Source organism: Lissotriton helveticus, chromosome 7 (genome assembly GCF_964261635.1).
Source record: "Lissotriton helveticus chromosome 7, aLisHel1.1, whole genome shotgun sequence".
Lineage (NCBI taxonomy): Eukaryota > Metazoa > Chordata > Amphibia > Caudata > Salamandridae > Lissotriton > Lissotriton helveticus.
The window spans coordinates 1127654455-1127672712 of NC_136068.1; the positions used below are offsets into that span (position 1 = coordinate 1127654455).

The following is an 18258-nucleotide window of genomic DNA, read 5'->3' on the forward strand; positions in this document are numbered from 1 at the left end:
CGCAATTGCGAACTTGTCCCAAAATCGGCGCGAACACGCGCCAACACAAAAACCGGAAAAATCCGCAAATCCGCTAGAGTTCGCGGATCTTCGCGGATTGCGAATCCGTAAATACGCAAGTTCGCGGATTGCCAATCCGCAAAATCCGCCCATGCTTAGTGGCCAATCATTGGCTTCCAAAGACGAGGATCCACTTGTCAGCCCTACCGGATGTCGGACATTAACTCGTCCTAATGATGAAGGTAATGGAAGCCGCCTGAGCTGTTTTAGTGATGAGTCAGGGGAGCAGGTACGGAATTCGAGTGAAACAAGATTCTCTGCCAAGAAAGTACTAACTAGAGTCAATTCAATATAATCTTGTGATTGTATGCGTGCCGTGTACCTCCTTGCTCTAAAAATATCCTCCTTAATAAGTGAACGACACCCCCTAACATGACGAATCCAATGTATTGACTTTTTTATCAATGACTCCTCGCTTTCGTAGCCTGATGCAATACCCAGTTTTGGAACATTCACCATGTAAACTTTATTCCCTTATGAATAAGGAGTTAGCTGACGGTTATTTCCTGTCACTATTTCAGAGGTTGTTATTAATGCTTGTGTGTTATTAGTTACCATGCAAGGTACAGGAATTTGCTGCAAAACTGGGTTCTGGGGATGCAAGGCTGAAGACCTGTGCTGTCTATTGTGTAAAGTGGGAGGTGCTATATCCCTCTTTGATGCTAATGAAGTGAATAGTCGTCCACATGTTTGAGTACTTTGATGCTGTTTGGAAGGCGGAGGTCGCTGCGAGCGTAAGCACTCTTCTGCCAGAGTGCTTGAAGCCTGATTATGATCTATTTAGCTCGGAGTCAGAATTTTAATCGCAACAGTTCGTCAATCTTTGCTCTCAAGGCCCCTATGTCTTGTTATTATTAGTAGTAGCAGTAATTTATCTCCCCCGCCTTGCCCAATTATGGGAATACCTGTCAAGTTTCCACTTGATACAGATACTGCAGCCTGTGCTCTAGCACATTTAACACTTATTTTCTACCTAAAGAAAAGTGCAAGCAAATGTAGTAGACATATCGTTCCTTTCAATCAAAACACTTGTTCTACATTGTATTTGTAAATAAAATGTTTGCATGACATGGACATCAATTGTAAAAGGAAAGAGAAGAGGACTGTTTTACACTTTTCATTCGTGTCCTTCAAAAGATATTTAAACATGTAAGAAAATGGACATGTAAAATGATATATAGTGTATAAAGAAAACAAAATAATTATCTCTAGGGGCTGAAAAAATTCCCCACAGTGGTTAAAAGCAATTTTCACTATGGAAAGGAAATATTCAGATTTCATGATAATCGAAAATCATGCTGCTATTTAGTTTGCCTTTGGAGTTGAAGAGGCACGGTTGAATAGTTACTTCAATGGTACACGCCACCTTTGTTTTCATTCTCCCCAGGCACCAAAGGAATGGCACATTCCGGCGACACCCGCCTGCCAAAGAAGGAAGTGGCTTATTGTTCGAGTTCGGATAGAGTTTCGAGATAAAATTTAGTTTGCCTATGAGAGCAGCTTTTCGGTGCTGCACACATGATGCGATGATAGATAGCGAAAGGACAGCTCGAATCCGGAAAAGGATTACGTGTTTTCAAAGGTCTTATGACCGGACTTGAGAACAAAGCAAACTTTGTGAAAACATCAAGAGGGCATTACGCGTCTCTCTACTTCATTGCGCCAGCTCCGGGCTCCTCTTGAATTACTCGACCCTAAGCTAACATGTTCTGTTTCTCATGCTGTGACTGCTGTACCACTTCGAGTGCCGAGGAGGTAAGCTCCCCCACAAGCTTCTTTGTCCATGATCGAAACCATAAAGAAAGGGAGACGGAGGTTCAAGTGACAGGAAATCTCTGAACACACACCGGGGGGCGGAGCTATGCAACAGCCACGCAGGTGTTTTTATAAAACTTCTAACGTGATAATCGTGCACTATCTGGCAAGCAATGGGGTCTAGTAGTAGAGTAATAACTTGTTTAATGCCGCGAGCGGTGGCTTGTTTCCTCTTCCGGGTTTTCATTGAACCACTTGCATTCTGGGAGCCTTAGTCTTAGTTCACTCAGTTCAGCCAATTAGATAAAAGCCTATGGTTATAATTGTTTGTTAAATGTAACACACGTTTAGGAACCCAGTGTGCTCAAGAAACGATGTGTTGCTAAATGGGACTTATTTTGTTGATATGGCAGCAGAATATCATGAGAGTTTTGCCCTGGCCAGAAATTGAAACAATGTCACCCGAATGTTGCATACATGCCTCAGCAACCGATACATTAATTCAATGTGCTTTTAGTGTGAACGTTGTTTTATCTTTTCTAAGCTTCCAACGTGTTTGAAATTGCACTAACATAACCAAGGGTGTACTGTCTTACATTTTGAAGTGACACCGCTCTGCAACACGTGACCATTGGTGTTGCATGCCTTTTTTCTAACAGAGCATTGGGAGTTTTTCCAGTCTTTTGGATTAAGAGAAGTGCCTAACCACTCTCTGACCGCTCTGTATACAATGTTGCAGTTTACGTTACCTGAATCGACTCGGGGAGTCTCTGAATCCAATGTAATCGCATTATGAGAGAATCTTCAAATGTATTCTGTAGTAGAACGTTTCTTGTTGCCTGTTCCTCATTGGTGCATATGCTGATAACCATGTATTTGTGTTGTAATGTCTGAAATCCTTTATCTAAAGTCCCATTAAAGTACCTGCATTTCACACGTTGAGGGAATCCCCATTTACCCACTCTAAGAAGGCGACTGTTTGCTGGATTTGCCATTCATCTTTACTGTAAAGTTCTTTACACTTATGGTGTGTATTCTCACTGCTAACCCGCTCAGTGCTATTTCATGTGCTGCCTAAAATTATTTTACATGATGCCTTGAAACTCTAACCCATGTCTATCATTCTTATTGAGAATGCCACCGTCCTAGTTCATTACTGAGTCATTTAACTGTAACGTTATTCTTTATTGCTTGAATAATAAAAAACAATTGCAATGTAAAACATGATAAACACCCATACAGTAACACATACAATTTAACCGTCATCATGAATTCATGGCAATAAAATCAATTAAGACCCTTTCCTCTGGCCAAGGGAGCTCCTTTCCCAATGCAAGTTCTACTTTGTCAGAAGGTACAGTGGGATAGTAAGGGTTCCAGCGTGGATGCTCATTTTAGAGTCCAGGTGCCGGGACAGATTAAGAAGTCTTACGGGATCAGTGTTCTGCTTAATTAAGAATGTGAGTGTGTATTATAAAATCAAAGAAAGATAAAATCTATGAAAGCAGTGCGACCAAAAAAGCAGAGTCAATTTTTTTAATGAAAGTGCAGATGCTCATTTGAGCGCCCTAGGGCAGTGTATTATGAACCATTATGGTGCAAGTGCTGATTTATAAAATCTTATTTTATAAAATTTAGTGTACAGATGCTTATGATAAAATCTAGAGCAAGCGCTAGTCATAGGAGTTGTGACCATTATAGAGAAGAAAGTCCAAAGTGCACGTTAAGATGTCTGAGGCAGTGCATTTTTAAAGTTAAAGTGCGAGTATTTTCTCCTTAGGAATCCGAGCGATGGGCATTCTAGAATTTAGACATGAATGCAGCCGTTGGGTGCTGTGGGCAATTTGAGGTGTGGAGGCACATAAGAAATTCAAGGACAATGCTATCTTCTTAGGACAGTTCCCGCCTCTCTGCCTTCAGCTAGATCCTTGGCCACGGAATTCTTATTAAATCTGTGTAGGAACTTAACCACTGTGCAGTTCAGACCAGTGTCTGTTGATTCAAAAAAGGTCAACACCGCCTTCTCACATGACCTTGTGCCTGATCTCTCCACTTCCTGCACGGGAGCTCACATTGGTCTCCCATACCAGAGTGGCACAGGCATAAGACTTGAACAATGTTCTCTGGCTCTTGTTTGCATAGCAGACAAGCATCTTGCCCTGGCCTTCTTCTATTTGTCGGAAGAAGTCCTAATAAGGGTAATTGTCCCATCCTATATTTCAGGAAGTGTGCCATGGCCCTAGTTGCTGTATGTTTTGCCTAGATAGGGCTGTGGTTTTAGCCTGGTGTAATTTTGAAGTGTTATCCACCCATGACTGCGCTTGGACAGTCGGTCTTTGACCTCAAGCTTTGATGGCAGCTGTGGGCTGGATTTGGTTACCTTTCTGAGCTTAAAATGAGTCCCGGGCTAAAAGAACCCAAGATCTGATTTAAGTAGGCCCGTGCCTTATTTCTGACCCAGGTTTCAGTGTGTAATAGTTCCAAGGCCTTTAGCTGGCCATTCAGGATGCTAAAGTTTGCTAATTTCCTCCAGAGTTTTCCCCAGTCCACCCTATCAAATTCTGATTTGTAGTCGATAAGACCTAAGTAAACTGGGTGTTTGTTAATTTTAGTGGTATCGATCAGCAACCAAAGTGCCATGATGTTTGCTGTGGTCCATGTTTGTTTTGTGAAGCCAGTTTGGTTTGGGGAAATAATGGAGCGTCCTTCTGCCCAATGCTGTAATTTCTCCAGAAGAACTGCTGTAAAATATTTTGCATCATTGTCAATTAGGGCTACTAAGCAATAGTTTCCAGGCTCACCCTTGTCCCCTCCCTTATAAATTGGGTAGAGAATCATGCCTTGTCATGATTATGGAATGCCATGTATCTGGATATCAATGTTGAAGACTGGGTTTAATTGAGCTGCCCAGAACGATGGGTCCTCTTTGTAGATGGCTGGCAGAATTCCATTTGGGCACAGCACCCCTTCCCTGCACCCCCTTGCAATTTGCTTCTTTACAAAGCCTGGAGTAATAGTGCCACAAGATGATGTTTGGCCCTACCCCTAACTGGGATTTGAACGGTTCTTACTAGATCACAGTCTTCTGAGTAGCTCTTCAGTTATTCCACCTGTGCCCCAAGATTCTAATGACTGAACAAGAAATGACACCAGGTGGTCTCAGAAATACTGGAGGTGGCTACAATTGGAGGGGTTCTGCTGATTTCATTTACAGTCTGCAAAAAGGATGTTGGGTTATTTTTCCTTTTATCGTACAGCTGCTTGGCTCAATACGAGCTCTGACACTCCCTTTGAAGCTACAGTTTTGCCCTTTTTTGTTGTTTCCTCGTGGCCCTGAGGTAGTTCAGAATGACAGAATCTTTGGGTGACCTTTGTAGTGCCTGCCAGAGATGATTTACTTTCTTTTTGGCCATTCTGATCGTAGGGGTGTACCCACTCCACTTCAAAGGATTGACCATGCTCTCATGCCATTGTGTGTTAGTAGTAACCGGCTTAACTGACTTGGCGAAATTGATTTGCGAGGTTTGTGTTAAACGTTTCCCAGGTGGTCAATGGGTTTTCTCCTGATGTTGTTGAGGTTGCTACCAGTTGTTTAGCACTTTGTGCCAAATCTGGTAGAGAAGCGACCTTGCACTTTATACATGTCAGGTTGATTTTATAACCTGAAATTACCTGATCCAGTGCAGGTGTATGAGCTTCTAAGCCTATGTCTAGAGGTATTTCTTGAGACCGATGATCACTTTTCCAGTTTCTCGCCAAATATGTTAGCTGTGACAACCTGCAATAGTGGAAGGCTCACAAATGTATAATCGATAAGGGATGCTACAGAGCTAGTTAAACAACAAAGGCACAGGTGGTTTGTCAGGTTTGTAGCAGCCATTTAATGCTCTGAAGCCTAGATGTTCTTGAGAAAGTGACAGTCCTAGTTTATTACTGATTCTTTACAGAAATACAGACTGGCCCCATCGGGATGCAGCAAAGTCAATATAGTAACTACCCCACTCCCGGTGTGAGCCACTAGTATGCACAGTAAGCCAAGATGATACAGATTGGCGTGCCAAAGGATCTGGTAGCAGAGCTGATGGGTCACATTGGATCTGATCAGCATTAAATAATCCCATTTGGCTATAGAACTAACCACTGTACCTCAATAGTTCAGGCTGTTTCGCACCAAGTTTTATATTGATCCTACCCTGACCCATTCCTGGTTCCTGAGGATGAGGTAGTGGTAACCCGACAAAGGATGACATTAGGAATAATATGGAATGGGTGTATGAGAAGTGAGCCTTAAGGCAGTGCATGTTGGAAAATACGAATATAAAGTGAAGTATAAAACAATAACCCACCAACCTCACAGCATTTTCCACTATGTGAAGCCTATGCCTTTCTTAAAAGCAACACACACCTGTGAGATTAAGAGCCCCCTGCCCCAGTTAGGAAATACCAGCCCAACATGTAACACATAACAAATAGTAGGTGAATGAGCAGAGCTAGAGACCCCAGAATATGGGCACCAAATAATATAATGTCGTCCAGTGGCATTGTCACCTTGGGCTTTAAATTCTTCCAGTAGGACATCCCACACCATAGCTATTTACATACCCACGATGTTCCTCCCAGCGCAATGCATGACTTTCCGCTGAGCCCCAATGCCACTCTTCCTCCCGCCAGCCCATCAAGAGGGGAGCAATGGGTTATTTCCAATGAGGAGTAATCAGCTGTTTGCCCAAGAGAAGAGCTAGATCTGCAAATTGCATGGCAGTCTTGGATGTTTTAGGTCTAAGGTCAGAGGCGCAACTAGAGCCATATTTCGGGGGCTAAGAATTTTTTTTGGGGGGGGGCTATTTCTTCAAGCAATAGGCAGAGTGGAGATGCAGGGGCTCTAAGAAGGGGTGGAAAAGAAGAAAGTCTCATTATCAAGCAAATGGTCTTTTGAAGACCTGTGAAGTACTCGGGTGCGGCTGTGTGTGTGCCCTGGAAGCTGTCTCAGTCCGGGCTGACACACACGACGTGGGGGGCTGAAGTTCATTGAGCCCAATGGGTGTTGTGCGCCTGTCTAGGGTAGAGCCACAAAAGACAGAGTTCAACTATATTCCGATGTATCTACCCCATATGTTGCATGAGTGAATTCATAATGTCTGACCAGGAGGATAATAACATGGGAGAGGACCACATCATATGTAGCAAGTCCACAGCATCAGCTCAGCATCACTGACAGGAAGGCGAGGGTGCAAGGAATATTGTATGAAGTTTAGATGGTGTTAAATATGCCCTGTGTGACAATGAGAACTGAATGAATTTAAAACATTTATTGTGGGGTATTATGCTATGGTATTCTATCAGAAAACTCCATTCCTTATCATGGAGAGCACGATTAAGATCAGTTCCCCAGTGGGTTTTCAGCAGGAGCAGTAAGGTGTAAAAATGGGTACACAACCCCTTGTAAAGACACTTGAATAGGTATCTACCAGTGCCCGTTTTATTACATGCTTGACCTTGTGCATGTGTATCAGCCTGCTGGTGACCAATGCGCCCAGATGTAGCCAAGGATATTTCCATGTGTGAGAAAGTGGGCCCTTAGGAACTCATGCTGCTGTATGAAATCTTGATGGGACAGCAGTGCCCCTTCATGAACAAATCGCCCACAGTCTTGATCTCTGCATTCTTCCACCGTAGTGTGCTCCCCAGGGTAGGCAGGCCACACAATGGAATGTTTGGTGCATAATTCGTAGGAATGTGTGTAAAACAGAGAGCGTTTCTCAAGTATGTAAGAGCACTGTTAAAGAGTATGGAGAGCTTTGGGGGGCGTGGCACACCCGGTATCAGCAATGTACGTAAATCTTCCGAACACAGCTTACGCAGTGAGTAGTCATTCTGTTGTAGGTGTAACCCAGCCAACCATTAAGACAGCCACTGTAGCTGGGCTATCTGAAAAAGGGTGAGCGACCCAATAAACCCTTGCGGGCTTGGGCAAAAATCTGCTTGATTTTCATTTATCTACATTGATTCTCATATATCTTGTTGATTTGTAATCATTGTTTTAATAATATTCAGCAGTTTTGACTGTTTTGGTGATTTATGGTAGGCGTATATAGGATGCCCCTCCTTTATCCCAAATGCATTTTTTAGTACCCTTTTTATTCACTGCAAAGAAAATAATAACCCTTTGACTAAAATCCTGGTTTCTGTGTTTTTTTCATTCCTTTTGTGTTTATTCATATTGTTAGTGTGGTAACATTATTTACATTTTTCTTTAATTGTAAATCAAAAATTACAGCCACTAATTGACTTTTGCGTGGGTAATTGATTCAGTCACCTCTCATTGTGGCCCTAATTTCAATTCTTCAATTATTGAAATAAAATCCCTTGCCGGCATATTTCCCTAAAATACACTGTAGCTGGGCAGCAAAGCAATAAGGTTTAAAGTCTGGCACACCAGCCACCCCCATCCTGCCATCTGGCAGCAGTTGCAACTTGAGTAGGCTAACGTGCTTTTGCCCAGAACCCCAAATAAGTTAGAGTAGTAGGGAGTCTAGTGCCTTAAAAACAGAACTAGGGACAAGTATTACCAAGTTCACAAAATAATATAACAATGTGGGCAGCATCACCATTTTGGAGAGTGCTAAATGGTCTGCCACTGATAGGGCAATGTCACCCAGAATTTCACCGGAGCTCTTAATAAAGTGATGATCATGAACAGATTCCCATCCAATAGATCTGTGTGTGATCTGCAGATCTGAATACCCAAATATCGGAATGTGTGATGTGCCTTGTTCCCAAATAGACCATGTCATATGATAGGTGTCACAGAAGGAGAATGCGTACGAATTGGTATTGTTGGCCTGTACTCAGATCCCGATTGTATACTATTGTGTTGTCCTCACATAATGAAACTGCATAGGACTGAAGTCCACGAGATATACCCCACCCAGCCGACTTCTGTCTGAGTTTCTGTGCTATGGGTTCCATAGCTAGAACAAACAAGAGGGATGACAATGGGCTCCCCAGGAAATCCAGTATTGTACGGAGATGCGTGTCCTGGTTTTGTCCCTCGCGCTGGGATTAGTATAGAGTAGTTTAACCCAATTAATGAAGGTGGGAGGAATATTAAATCTGCTCAGTGTCAGGAACAAATAGTCCCAACCCAAGGATTCAAATGTGTGTTGGAGATCTAGTGAGACTCATCCCGCTTTGGGACAGGGGTCGTATGCTATCCCTATGACCCAACATAACCTTCGAATATTTAAAGAGACACTTCTACATGGAACAAAATCGCAGGGGTCAATATGATTCAGGTCCTGGATTAGGAGAAGCAACCTATGGGCCAACACTTTGCTTAATATCTTGTATTCAGAAGTCAAAAGGAAAAGCGATCTGTAGGAGTAAAGGTCCTCAGGAGCCCAGCCAGGTTTAAGTAAAGAGGTGGGCGGGGCCTGTCTGGTAGTGGGCGGCAATGATCCAAGTGCCAAGAAGGCCGTGTAAAGTTTCTCCAGGTGGGGGACCAAATGGGAGGCGAATATAAAGTAAAAGTCAATGGATAGCCCATCAATCCCCAGTATTTTGTTAAATGCCATGTCTCCAATTGCTTGATGCAATTCACCAGGTGATAGTGAGGCTCCAGGTACTACTCTTGACACCTACAATACTTGTGAGAGTCCTAAGTCACACAGAAACATGTCAATCTCTGCAGAGGAGTGGGAGGCCGAACTGCATACAACTCTGTGTAATAAAAACAAAAAGCTTAGTTTAGCTCCAGTTGCATTGCACAACATTCCCCGGCACGTGCCATTAGATAGAGGATCGGTGTATGGGAGAATGTTGGTTGTATCATGCGGGTTAGTAATGTACCTGCACTATCACCATCGGAGTGTAACAGCTGTGAATATGCTTTATGGTCTATAACTCTTAGGCACCTCAAGAGTTCAGCATGCTGCATCCTGGCCTCCTGATAGTCATCCAAGTGTGTACAGTCATGTATCAATTACTGTTGAAGGAGCCCGAGACATGATGTGTTGAAAGTCTCGCAATACAGATTGTGTAGCACCCATAGTTGTTACTACAGACACTCCCCAGTCACCAACTTAAATGCTTCCCTTTCTATAATTGGCACGGAGGCTGGGATTAGTATAGAGTAGTTTAACCCAATCAATGAAGGTGGGAGGAATATTAAATCTGCGCAGTGTCAGGAACAAATAGTCCCAACCCAAGGATTCAAATGTGTGTTCGAGATCTAATGAGACGCATCCCGCTTTGGGACAGGGGCCGCATGCTTTACCTGTCACCTGACATAACCTTCAAATATTTAAAGAGACACTTATACATGGAACAAATTCTCACGGGTCAATATGATTCAGGTCCTGGAGTAGGAGAAGCAACTTGCGGGCCAACACCAATCATGCAGTCACTCAGGACAGGCGTTCCCATGGCTGTATGGAAAAAAATGAAACAGACATGGCAGCAAAAAAGAAAAAAAACGGTTAATGTATTACATAATTATTGCATAAAGTTGAAGAGTGGCACCTCAGATAGATTTTGTGGAATTGCTGAACTGTCGCATAAGGTGAGGTGTACTTTGAGGCGCTGTCAGTTACACGAAAATAGGTCGTAACATTTCTATTATGAGAATGCATTCATCGAGATTAGTGGCAGTTCATACCTTAGTCCCCGGGAGTGAATATGCTGAATACATCGACTCGCGCAGGTTGAGAGTCTGCTGGTGTGTGAAAGTAAGCAGGGGTCTTGGTACTATAGAGGCTTCTGATTATGCAAAGCAGACAGAACGTTAAATGTGGAGAAAGAAGTTCAGGAGAGGTTGGCAGTAGTCAGGTGTTAGCGTCATTTGGTGCTGCACAGGGATTGGCTGGTGGACACTGAAGCTGTGTTGTGTAGTAGAGTGAATATTGATCCAGACGCGCTGCTATTAGTAGTCAGATTGTGAATAAAATTGTAGAGATAGTGTGAGATTTGGGTATGGAGTGACTAAAAACACTATCAGAATGAGAAATCCATTTTTGAAAAAAGAGAAAGGTGTGGCTTGGCCAATGGCCAGAATTTTCATCTAAGGATGGTGAATTATGATTCCCATTGATTAGAGCATTTTACATTCCTAGAATCGAAAATTTAAGACAAGGAATGTATGACATGAAACCTCGGCCAAGACGCACACAGTTTGTGGCCCTACGCCTTTGGGAACAAGTTGGGAATGGGATAAAGAGAAAGAAGTTTGCATTAAAAATCATTCATAAGATTTATTTACCGATGGATGCTCAGGAAGATGAGAGACAAAAGAAATGGAGAGAGGAAGTGATTGAGAAAATTAGATCTTTCTCGCTAATAGAGGATGAGGAGATGGAAAAGGCAAAACCCAGTGAGAAAAAGAAACCAAGGACGAGACAGAAGTAGAGAGCAATGAGGAAAATGCTTCTTAGATGAGCTCCTAAGATTAAGACCGCCCCCATATAATGCAGCAACCTCACCCAGTGCTACAGCACAGGAGGTTGAACCAGACACAAACACTGTTGTCACCCCGGAAGTTAGTGCACCCCCCAAGTTACTCAGACACTGTTGTTCCACCTCTAACACAGATCTTAACCCCCGTAGCAATGGGTATTTCACACTCATCAGTAACTCTGAATGTTTTCCCTATGGCGACAGCCTTTAACATGTCCCAAAGTCAGACCTCCCTGAGTATTCCTCAGTATGCAAACTGGTATCTAGTGTAATAGCGTCAGGCTCACCCCAGGGAGAGGCTTTGACAAACTCGGTGGCAGGAGGTCACACGATTACTGCAACTCTACCAGTCAAACCCCATAGTAAGGGACAGACCCTGCAAAGACAAAGTCACCCAATTAAATGCCAGATTTAAATTGTTTAGGGTAACATAGGGATGGACTTCCTTGAACACTGCAACAAGAGCAAGTTACTTAACATGATTAGACAGTTGCGAGGGTGGCGCGAGAGGCATATGAAAACATGGAGATAATGGAGTACACAAAGAAAGAAGTTGAGAAACAATGTCAGGATGATGATGGGTGACAAGGAGTTAAAGTTGCTGGAGCAGAGCAGGCTAAGAACGCAAGTAACAGAGTTGATTGAGAACATTAGGCTCTGGAGTGAGACTGAAAAGTTCAGGGAGTTGTGGTCTAAGAAGGAGAGGGACAAGGGAAAACGGAGAAAGGAGATCCCCAAGTAGGATGAGGGAGAAGTTGCAGGAGAACTAGAAGAGGAGTACCCTTTTAGAGAAGTACATGGAGGCACTTTTGTGCATGTCCCATGGTCTAGGACAGATCATTTCCATTTTCTCCCCAGATGGAGGGAGAATTCTGATATGTGGTACATGCAGATAGATTGGATAGTTACCATTTCAAAGTGATTATGGGAGGATTTGGACATGTTGTTTGAAGTGACATCTGGAAGGACCTCTGGGTGAAATGTAAGTGAGCAGTGTTGTGGCCGATGCAGTAACCCCCCTCAGATAGCAGGTACAAATGATTCTTCGCCGTTGGCCACGTCCAAATATGATGCAATCATTAACCATTTCAAGACTAAGGTTCCCCAAAAGGAGATGAATAGGCTCAACATTTTCTGTACATCCCAAGAACCCCAAAAATCTGTGCATGCATACTATGAAAGGCCAATGCTAATGTACAGGTAGCCTAGCAGTCTAAACGACTCGCTCGGGGATAACATGGGAGGGTTTTTTGCCTCCTTAGTGCAAGGACTGCTATCATATAATAAAGAATGCTGTTTACTGGTAGAGTGAACCCATAAATGAGATTCTGTAATATGCAAAAATTTGCAGTGATAAGTTGGACACAAAATGTAACAGGATGAAAGAAAGGTTCATGATTGCACAGACCCAGTAGGCACAGAATGGAAGAGAAAGGGTACCTAAAGTCCATTCATTGACTTGACTTTGGCCCCAGTACTAGAATAAATATGCAGAGAGTCTTGATGGCGTATGGAGGGAATGTCGCAGGAAAAGGAAGAGGCCGTGGTAGTGCACCTGGAAAAAGTAGGAAGGCATTTGTCACATCTGTATCACGATTGAGCTTTGGAAGCACACATTTTGCTACAATACGTATCAAGCAATGATTGATGCCCAATCCCCAAACTTCACTGTGCAGGGAGAACTTCTTCCAGTACCCAGACCCCATTTACAGACTTCAAAGGTCCCGAAGTTAAGCATGCCACAGAATCCCCCAGGGCTGGTACAGATACAGGGAGGAAATCCCCACTTCCAACCAAGCCACAAAATATCATAACTCATTCACATCTCAGACTGCCCCAGTTGCCTTGATGTTCTAGACTTCCACAGACTTTGAGTGCCTGAGGGGGAGAGGAGGAGGGTGTACTTGGAAGAGTCATGGAAGTGGAAGTGAATCAGTGTGGCCCATATGTAGATGGAGAGGTCAATTGGCATCCTGTGTTCTTCTTGATAGACACCGGAGCACTCGCTTGACTGCTAGGACAGCTGAGGTCCCAAAGCTACCCCTCTGTGGAAAAGAAGTAAACATCGTAGCAGTTTCAAATCAGCAGTGTACGAATCAGATTACTGCCCCAGTTAAAATTGGAAACATCAAAGAGCAGGCCAGTTTGCTGTGTCCGATTCAAGCCCTGTGAATTTGTTACGGAGGGATCTTCTCTACAAGCTCAATTGTGTAATCTAATGTACACAAGATGGAGTAGAGTTAGAGACTCACGCAGTGGATAAAGAATTTAAATTGCAGGCCCTGGAACATGTAGTCCAGCAGTATCTGGTCATTACTAAAGATTTATCTATTGATTTGAGAGAGACCTGTAGCAAAAATGTATGGAATTTCACCGGGAAAGAAATTGGATTGATTAAAGAAGCCAAACACCTAAACCCCTCTTGCGGTCTAATGCGATATTTCATCAAACGCATCCATACAAGTTGACACCAGAAGTCAATGCAGGGATAAAGCCTGTCATTGAGCATATGATAGAACAGGGCATTTTGAAGGAAGTCATCAGGAGTCCGTGTAACTCTCTGATTATGGCTTTGCAAAAAGCAATTAAAAAGTGGAGGATAGTGATCTCTGAAAAATTAGCCAAATAGTTGTTTCATACTTTCCTGTGGTACCCAATCCTGTTGTGCTCCTGTTCCATATCCCCCATAAGATGAATGGTTCATGGTCATTGACTTTTGCCATGCATTCTTCTAAGTTTTCCTTCATGAAGAGAACTAGTTTCTCCGCTGTTCATTTCCAAGAGAAGACTCTTGTGTAGTGTTGCGCTCCCCAAGGGAATACAGACATCCCATCCTATGTCATACTTATAAAAGAACCTACAAACTCTGTGACTACTTTGTAGCTTGACCCTGATACAGTACATTGATGACTTATTCATTGCACAAATGATAAAAGAAGCTTCTAGGCAAAACACTATTGCACTGCTCAACAACTTGGCTGGCTTCCCCCAAAATCTTACAGTACTGTCAAAATGAGGTCATAGACTTGGAACATCAGATAGTGAAGGGAATCAGGCAAGTGTCCCATGAATGCATTGAAACAATCCTTAAAATGAAGTTCAAAACCACACATAGAGAAGTACGAATGTTTTTGGGCATTGGTGGCTACTGCCGACAGTGGATCCCAAACTTTTTATTTTGCGTCAATACTGCTACATATTGATGTCAATGACTCGGTACCAAACAACGATGAAAGCATGGAAGCCTTCTAGGAGCGTAAGAATCTACTTTATAGAGCACCCACTCTTGGAATACCAGACTGCACCAAATAATTTGTACTCTTTTCTCATGAATGAGATGGGTGTGCGTTATCTGTGCTGACACAGGCCCATAGGGAGACCCATCAGGCATTCTTCAGCTACTCTTGATACCGTAGCTGCAGCATTACCTGATTGTCTTGAGGCATCCTCAGTGGTAAGCCTTAGAATTCAGCAAACAAAAGGAATAATAATGGGTTATCCACTAACTGTGATGGTCCCACATTCATTCGAAATTCCCATGACACATACCCACACACAACATTTTACCAACAGCTGCTTAACCCTCTGTGAAATAATCATTTTGGCTGCTGAGAACGTTTCTACCATGAGATGTAATACCTTAAGCCCACTTCTCTGTTACCAGCCCCAGAAGGAGACGAAGAGGGAGATTTTGACCACCACTTTGTTAGTGTTACCGAGTTGTGCACACACCAAAGACCTGACGTATTGGATGTTTCCCTTCCCAAATCCAACCACACCCTGTTTGTCGATGGGTCTTGTTTGAGAGCTTGATGCAGCATTTTGAGAGCTGCATATGCGGTGACCACCCTAAGTGGGGTTGTGGCAGCCTCTTATCTGTGCCATGTAACATCCACACAGATAGCAGTATTTATTGCCCTCACTAGAGCCTATTGTACATCTGAAGGCATGCAAGTTTCTATTTACACCAGTATACAGTTAGCATTGTTCATGACTTCGGGCAGTTATGGTCGCAGAGAGAATTCCTGACATTTGCTGGCTCACCTATCAGGAGTTTACTGCATTTCTCCAACCTGTTGGAAGCCCTTCAGTAACCCAAAGAAATGTCTGTGCTTTGAATGTGCTGTAGAGAGGAGTGACAACGCTGAGGGAAAAACTGTGACCAGCAAGTTGTTCAACCCTGTACAGACTTTCAGCAAGCTAAGGGAGTTACAATACAATGCCACAGAAACTGAAAAGGACAGGTGGGAAAGATTGGGATGCATAAAAGACACCAGTGACACATCGGTGTGCAATGATGGACGGTTAGCCCTCCCTGATTCTATGCCACTTTCTATGGTAAGACATGTGCATGGACCAACACATGGGGAGGGAGGGATGGTGTCAACCTTTAAGCACATTAGGCATTATCCACACTTTTGATCCATGGCAGAGAGCTTGTATTGTGTAATCTGTCAAAAGCAAAATGTGGGCAAAAAGTTAATAGTGACCATGAGCCATATTGGAAAGTGTAATGGTCCCTTCAACCATCTTCAGATCCATTTTGTGGAGGTGCCCCAATGTAATCAGCTAAGGTATATTCTTGTGATTTTTTGCCTCTTTTCCTGTTAGGTGGAAGCATATCCAAACAGGAGATGTGACAGTCTGACAGTCGCCAAACTGCCATTGCAGGAATTAATCCCGCATTTCGGGATGGTAGTTCATCTTGAATCAGCCCAAGGAAGTCACTTAAAAAATGAGGTATTGCAGTTCCTATAGACAGCTTTAGAGAAAGATCAGAGATTCCATTGCAGTTACAGATCAAAGTTTCAGGCTTTATAGAAAGAATGAATGGAACTATCAAGGCAAAAAAGGCAAAAGCCGGTGCGACCATATTTCTTAAATGACCCAATGCCCTTACTCTGGTATTGATGAGCATTTGAAGCACGCCCTGCAGATGGACAGGATTGTCTCCTCACGAGGTGTTGATGGGAAGAGCCATGCAAATCCCTTCCATTCCAGATGCATGCCCTTGTGGGTATGACAGATGATCTGGTTTGCGAATATTGCAAGGGAATATTGCAAGGGATTAGCTGACTTTAAGCAGATCCTTAGCGATATCTTAAGAGAATTAATACACTCTGTAGAAGTTGCATTAAATGATGTTAAGATTAGAAAGCTGCCCACTTTAGTAGATAGACTTGCCACTAATACTGAAAGTGCCTTAATAATCACTAATAAGGAATTTCTTGCTATGAGAGCTATGATCATGTGGAACCGCCTTGCGTTGAATTTTAGGCTTGCAAAGGCTAAGTCTGCAAACTCAACCATTCCTTGGAATGTTGTGCATACATCCCAAAAAAGTGCTATTAGCCAGCTTGATTGTAAGGTCACCAACAAATATCACACATCAACTAGCTGAGTTAGATAGGTACGTGGGAAGGAATAGGTTCAGTATTTGGATCTACTGGAAGTGGATTTGCTAAGATAGGCAAATGGTTAGGGAGCATAGGTGGAGGAATACTGAAATGTCTTTTAAATCCTCTCTTGATTATACTAATAGCTGTTGCATGCGTGCTCTCCTAAAATGCAAAGAAATGACAGCAGGTAATGGGCATGGCTGTGGGTAAAAGAAGTAGTCAGCAGTGAGAGAAAGAGAATTGATATAAGGGTTGAAGAGATGCACAGTGAACTCATCAACACTATGAAGAATTTAGGAGAATTTAAAGAATAGAACACCAAGCTAATGAAAGCTGTGTTTTAATAAAGAGGTTGATATGATGATTTAGAAATCATCGGAGGGGTGTTGTTTTTATCTTTTATAAGCTTCCAAATTCCAATGTGTTTGAAATTGAGCTTGCTCTAATATAACCAAATGTGTACTGCCATCCATTTTAAAATGACTACACACTTCACCACGTGACAATTGTTGTTGTTGCCTTTTCTCTAACTAAGTATTGTGAGCTTTCCCTCTCTTTGGGATTAAGATGTACCTAACAAAGGACAACCTAACTGTTCCAGACAACTCTGTATACAATGCTGCAGTTTATGTTACCTTAATCGACTCTGGGAGCTCTGAATCCAAAGAAATAGTATTATGAGATAATATTTCTTGTTGCCTTTTTCTCATTGGTACATATCCTGAGAACCATGTACTTTTGTAGTAATGTGAAAAATCCTTTGTCTAAAGTCCTATAAAAAGACCTACATTTCCCACTCCTAGAACGAAAATTTATACTGAATTGACAATTGAACTTTACTGAGTGCTGTGTAATTATGATCTGTATTCTCGCTGCTAACCACCTCGATGCTATTTCATGAATTGCCTAAAAATTATTTGCCTAAAGCCTTGAAACTATGACCCACCGTCCTAGTTCATTACTGAGTCCGAAAAGACCTAGGGCCAGATGTAGCAGGCCAAATACCGGTCGGTAAAGGCCGATTTCGGCTGTTACCGACCGGTATTTGGAGTTTCAGATGTAGGGGGCCTTAAATTTACCGATTCGGTAAAATTACAGATTAGGTAAATTTACCGATTCTGTAAATTACCGAATCGGTAAATTTACCGAATCGCTAATTTGTGATGTAGGTGGCACTGAAAACAGTGCCACCAGCCCTTCACAATTCGTTATTTACCATCAAATACTATTTGATGGTAAATAACGAATTCCTGTGTACATGCACATCTGTGCATGTACACCTGTGCCATGTGACACACATAAATGCCCTAAGGGCATGTATGTGTGTCACATGGCACACACGCCTGAATCAGGGTTAAAATCAGGGTTAAAATTACCGAATTGACAAGGGGACAGGGTGTCACTTTGACACCCTGTCCCCCTTGTCAATTCGGTAATTTTACCGAATCGGTATTTACTGATTCGGTAATTGCCATTGGTTCCTATGGGCCTCAAGGCCCATAGGAATCAATGGCTATTACCAAATCGGTAAATACCGATTCGGTAATTACCGAATGTTACAGATTCGTAAATAAATCGGTAAAAATACCTACAT

General features: G+C 42.7%; 1 protein-coding gene across 4 annotated transcripts in view; it reads left to right on the top strand.

Annotated features, from left to right (window-relative positions):
- Positions 1-1460: 1460 nt before the first annotated feature.
- LOC144770051 (uncharacterized) overlaps positions 1461-18258 on the top strand; it is a 151507-nt gene continuing 134709 nt past the window's right edge. The window contains exon 1 of one of the 4 annotated variants that reach the window (XM_078654278.1): positions 1461-1815. In XM_078654278.1, the coding sequence (XP_078510404.1) occupies positions 1765-1815 (51 nt within the window). In that variant the 5' untranslated portion in view covers positions 1461-1764. The remainder of the gene's footprint in view (positions 1816-18258) is intronic. The other 3 variants (XM_078654281.1, XM_078654279.1, XM_078654280.1) reach the window with 3 other exon arrangements.